This window comes from Austrofundulus limnaeus, unplaced genomic scaffold, assembly GCF_001266775.1.
Source record: "Austrofundulus limnaeus strain Quisiro unplaced genomic scaffold, Austrofundulus_limnaeus-1.0 Scaffold664, whole genome shotgun sequence".
Lineage (NCBI taxonomy): Eukaryota > Metazoa > Chordata > Actinopteri > Cyprinodontiformes > Rivulidae > Austrofundulus > Austrofundulus limnaeus.
Genome location: NW_013953066.1, coordinates 79,168 through 83,486, shown reverse-complemented (window position 1 = coordinate 83,486; position 4,319 = coordinate 79,168). Strand labels below are relative to the sequence as shown.

The following is a 4,319-nucleotide window of genomic DNA, read 5'->3' as shown; positions in this document are numbered from 1 at the left end:
GCCTACAGTATTTTTACAGTCTTTATTTTACAGTTAAAATAAATGTTTATTAAATAAAGTCTAGTGTTACAACTAATCCTGGATCCTTTAACTAAAGCCGAACCTCTCACCTGAGGTTGACCAGCTCACCTGAGGTTGACCAGCTCCAGCACGGTGCTGAGCAGCTCCTCTGACAGCTCCACGTTGTAGAGGACCAGAGAGGCCAGCCTGTCCTTCCACTGGCTGAGAAAAGACGTCCCCAGCAGGTGGACACTGGACAGGTCCAGGGACGTGATGGACCTGAGGGGTCTGAGCAGGGTCTCCACGTCCATTTCTTTGGGCAGACCCCCCAGGTTCAGCAGCCGAAGGCGGTTAAAGCCCTGGAAGCTAAAGTCTGTCTCCAACTCCTTCCGGGACACAGGACTGTCCTCGTCCTCGTCCTCTGAGTCCTCGTTACACGCCAGCGGAGCGCTGCTCTTCTTAAARAAGATCTGCTTGCAGCCGAAGAGACACAGGGACACCAGCGTCTCACGGAAACAGGCGAGGGTCTTCAAGCTGCGAGACGACAGGCTGTTGCAGTAGGTGAGGCTGAGCTCGATCAGGTCCTGGAAGGACAGGAAGTGTTTTATTAAAAACCATAGAAGAAGAAATTCACCAGCGAACAGGCTGGAAGATGTTTCACCACRTGTTCTGTCACATCACTGACCCCAACCAGGGCACCAGGACTCATAAAATCAGCTGAAGGAGCTGTAACTGAGCTGCTACAGCTAAAACCAGCACAGCAGAAGCTGGACATATTTTTCTATGGAGATTTTTTTATTTTAAGCAAAGTTAAATATTTTTTTAAAAACAAAAGTTGAAAAGTCTCAGCAGCTGTTGCCTGAATGAGCCAAAGGATAAATCACAACAAGCAGCAGAAAAAATGTCCAGAATAAATTACATGGGGACAATGCTGTAAACGCTGACTCAGCAATTAACTGAACGCTGACTCAGCAAATAACTGGATGCTGACTCAGCAAATAACTGGATGCTGACTCAGCAAATAACTGAATGCTGACTCAGCAAATAACTGAACGCTGACTCAGCAAATAACTGAATGCTGATGCTGACTCAGCAAATAACTGGATGCTGATGCTGACTCAGCAAATAACTGGATGCTGATGCTGACTCAGCAAATAATTGGATGCTGACTCAGCAAATAACTGGATGCTGACTCAGCAAATAACTGAAAGTTGACTCAGCAAATAACTGAACGCTGACTCAGCAAATAACTGAATACTGATGCTGACTCAGCAAATAACTGAATGCTGACTCAGCAAATAACTGAATGCTGACTCAGCAAATAACTGAACGCTGACTCAGCAAATAACTGAATGCTGATGCTGACTCAGCAAATAACTGGATGCTGACTCAGCAAATAACTGGACGCTGACTCAGCAAATAACTGGACGCTGACTCAGCAATTGAATGCTGACAATTAACTGAAAGCTGACTCGACAGTTAACTGAATGCTGACTCAGCAATTAACTTAATGCTGACTCAGCAATTAACTGAACGCTGACTCAGCAATTAACTGAACGCTGACTCAGCAATTAACTGAACGCTGACTCAGCAATTAACTGAACGCTGACTCAGCAATTAACTGAATGCTGACTCAGTAAATAACTGAATGCTGACTCAGCAAATAACTGAATGCTGACTCAGCAAATAACTGAATGCTGACTCAGCAAATAACTGAACGCTGACTTAGCAAATAACTGAACGCTGACTCGGCAAATAACTGAACACTGACTCGGCAAATAACTGAACGCTGACTCAGCAATTAACTGAATGCTGACTCAGCAATTAACTTAATGCTGACTCAGCAAATAACTGAATGCTGACTCAGCAATTAACTTAATGCTGACTCAGCAAATAAATGAAGGCTGACTCAGCAAATAAATGAAGGCTGACTCAGTAAATAAATGAAGGCTGACTCAGCAAGTAACTGAATGCTGACACAGCAAATAACTGAATGCTGACTCAGCAAATAACTGAATGCTGATTCAGCAAATAACTGATCGCTGACTCAGCAAATAACTGAACGCCGACTCAGCAACTAACTGAATGCTGACTCAGCATTCACACAATCAGAGCGGTTTTCTGTTGTTTTCTTTAGACGAAGGAAAAGCAGATCCGCTAACAGAACCCCACCTGTTTGCGTATGGCCTCCAGGTCTCGGTCCCGGACAAAGTCCTCTCTGAGCTGGACTCTGGTGAGCCTGGTGCTGCGAGGATCTGAGAACAGCTGGAAGAAGCTCTCCTCTGGTTCAAAGTGACTGTCTGCGTGGACCAGCTCCATGTACCTGCTCACAGAGACAAACCGTGAGGAACTGTTCTGATGGACGAACCTGTCCCAGCAGGACAGAACCGGTCCGGTCCGGTACGTACGTGTTAACCAGCTTGTCGCAGATCTCGCTGGGGAGGAAGATGTCTGAGCGCAGACAGAGCCGGCTCCTGGAGCCCTGGTAGCACATGGTCTTCCTCAGGTTCCTCAGGCAGAAGATGGTGGTCAGAGACATGAGGCTGTCCGGGTCGTCTCCTGCTTTGGCTGCCATGTTGGCCCTGCTTCAGTTCTGATGAGACGGGCCGGGCCGGGCCGGGCAGGGGACCTGAGGGGACACGTGTCCACACAAAGAAACGTTAACCTCCAGCAGACACGTCAACGGTACGGAGATGTTTCCTCTGATTAGAATTTAAATTAAAAAAACAAACAGAACAATCAGCAAAAAAACTTTAGCTTCTTCTAGCTATTGACTGATTTAAGCAACTTTTAGCTGTCATTTTGCTACTTTTAGCTTTGAGGTGACTACTTCTTCCTTTTAGCTAGCCCATTGCTAATTTTATAATGTCCTTTAGCTACTTTTAGCTTCTAGCTGCCATTTGCAACATTTATGCTTTAACTAATATTTGCTTTATTTAGTTTTTACAAATTATTTTTGCTTTATGTAGCTTTRAACTAGCATTCAGCTACTTTTAAAAAGCCTCTTGCTTCATCATTTAGTTCTTTTAGTTATTGTTCTGCATTTTTTATATTTTAGAACAGATTTATTTTATTCAGCTGATGTATTTTATTTATTTTTTGTTGTTTTAAAGACAGAAATCACACTATTTAAGTGATTAAGTCAGTAAATTATCCGAAACAAATCCTATAAAAACACAGGAAGTAGTTGAAACATTTTTACAGAATAAATAAACTGTACTCCCTGCAGCTTCAGACTGACTCTGTTTTAACTTTAATCTAAAACAACTCATTTATCATAAAAACATTTCTCTCTCTAACASGACTGATGCACAGTCTGAGGAGGTCCTGTGTCCAGGCTCGTCCTGTTTCTGGGTCAGAACTCAGAACCGGGTTCAGACCAACAGACCGATGACAAGTTAGCGAGCTAACGAGCTATCAGCTGTGAGAAATAATTCAACATTAAAGCTTTAAAGCTGCTGACAAACTCAAACTTTCACCCTGAACGACCAACACGAGCTAACACTGACAGGAGCAACGTTTGTTATTAAAAGTTAAACTTTATTTCAGTCTGAAGCTTGTTTTAAGTCTAAATTAGCTCGATGCTAGCTGTGACTTTCCCCTGCTGTGATGCTAGCAGGAAGGCTAGCGGAGCTCTGCGGGATCGGTCCGGCTGCCGGCTCAGCCGCGGTCCGACCGTGCGGCGCTGCCGCCGGGACCTTACCTGAGCTGTCGGCCCGGGCTGCGGGTCTGGATGGCGGGGACAGAACCAAGTGTTACCGGAGGTCCGCACTCATCTGATCTTCGGCTTCGTCCCGATGTCAACAAACAGACTCCTCCTCCTCCTCCTCCTTCTTCTTCTTCTTCTTCTTCTCTCCTCCTGCTGCTCCTCTTCCTCTCTGCTACCACTTCCTCCAGCTGTCTGTCCCGAAACCGGTCCGGTCGGTTCGGTGAGTTCTGGTCCAACACCTGACAGGAACCAAATCCACATTCACCTTCCTCTTATCTCCACCGCTTCTTCTTCTTCTTCTTCTTGTATTTATAATTTTATTCTTCTTCTTCTTCTTCGTGGGTTTTAAATCCTGAATAAAACCGCTGCAGAGTTTTAATCAGGTGAACTCCTCCTCCTCCTCCTCTGGAGGAGCTGACTCCTGTCTCACCGGGTCAGGTGATGACTCTCAGCTACTACCACAGACACCAGCTCTGCAGAAACAACAGGTTCTGTTGGATGTTCAGCTGACTTGTCTCCAAAAGTTCAGAAATGTTTACAATTTATTTAAATTCAACGAGGTTACRTTAAACTAAAGTTTTGTTTGATTTGATTTCAAATATTTTATGTG

At 44.7% G+C, this 4,319-nt stretch overlaps 1 protein-coding gene across 1 annotated transcript in view; it reads right to left on the bottom strand.

The window, feature by feature from the left end:
* zer1 (zyg-11 related, cell cycle regulator) overlaps window positions 1–4,011 on the bottom strand; it is a 16,090-nt gene extending 12,079 nt beyond the window's left edge. The window contains exons 1-4 of the mRNA XM_014027594.1: window positions 3,704–4,011; window positions 2,409–2,629; window positions 2,173–2,323; window positions 130–584 (exon numbers count right to left, since the gene is read on the bottom strand). Of these exons, the coding sequence (XP_013883048.1) occupies window positions 130–584; window positions 2,173–2,323; window positions 2,409–2,575 (773 nt within the window). The 5' untranslated portion in view covers window positions 2,576–2,629; window positions 3,704–4,011. The remainder of the gene's footprint in view (window positions 1–129; window positions 585–2,172; window positions 2,324–2,408; window positions 2,630–3,703) is intronic.
* Window positions 4,012–4,319: the final 308 nt, after the last annotated feature.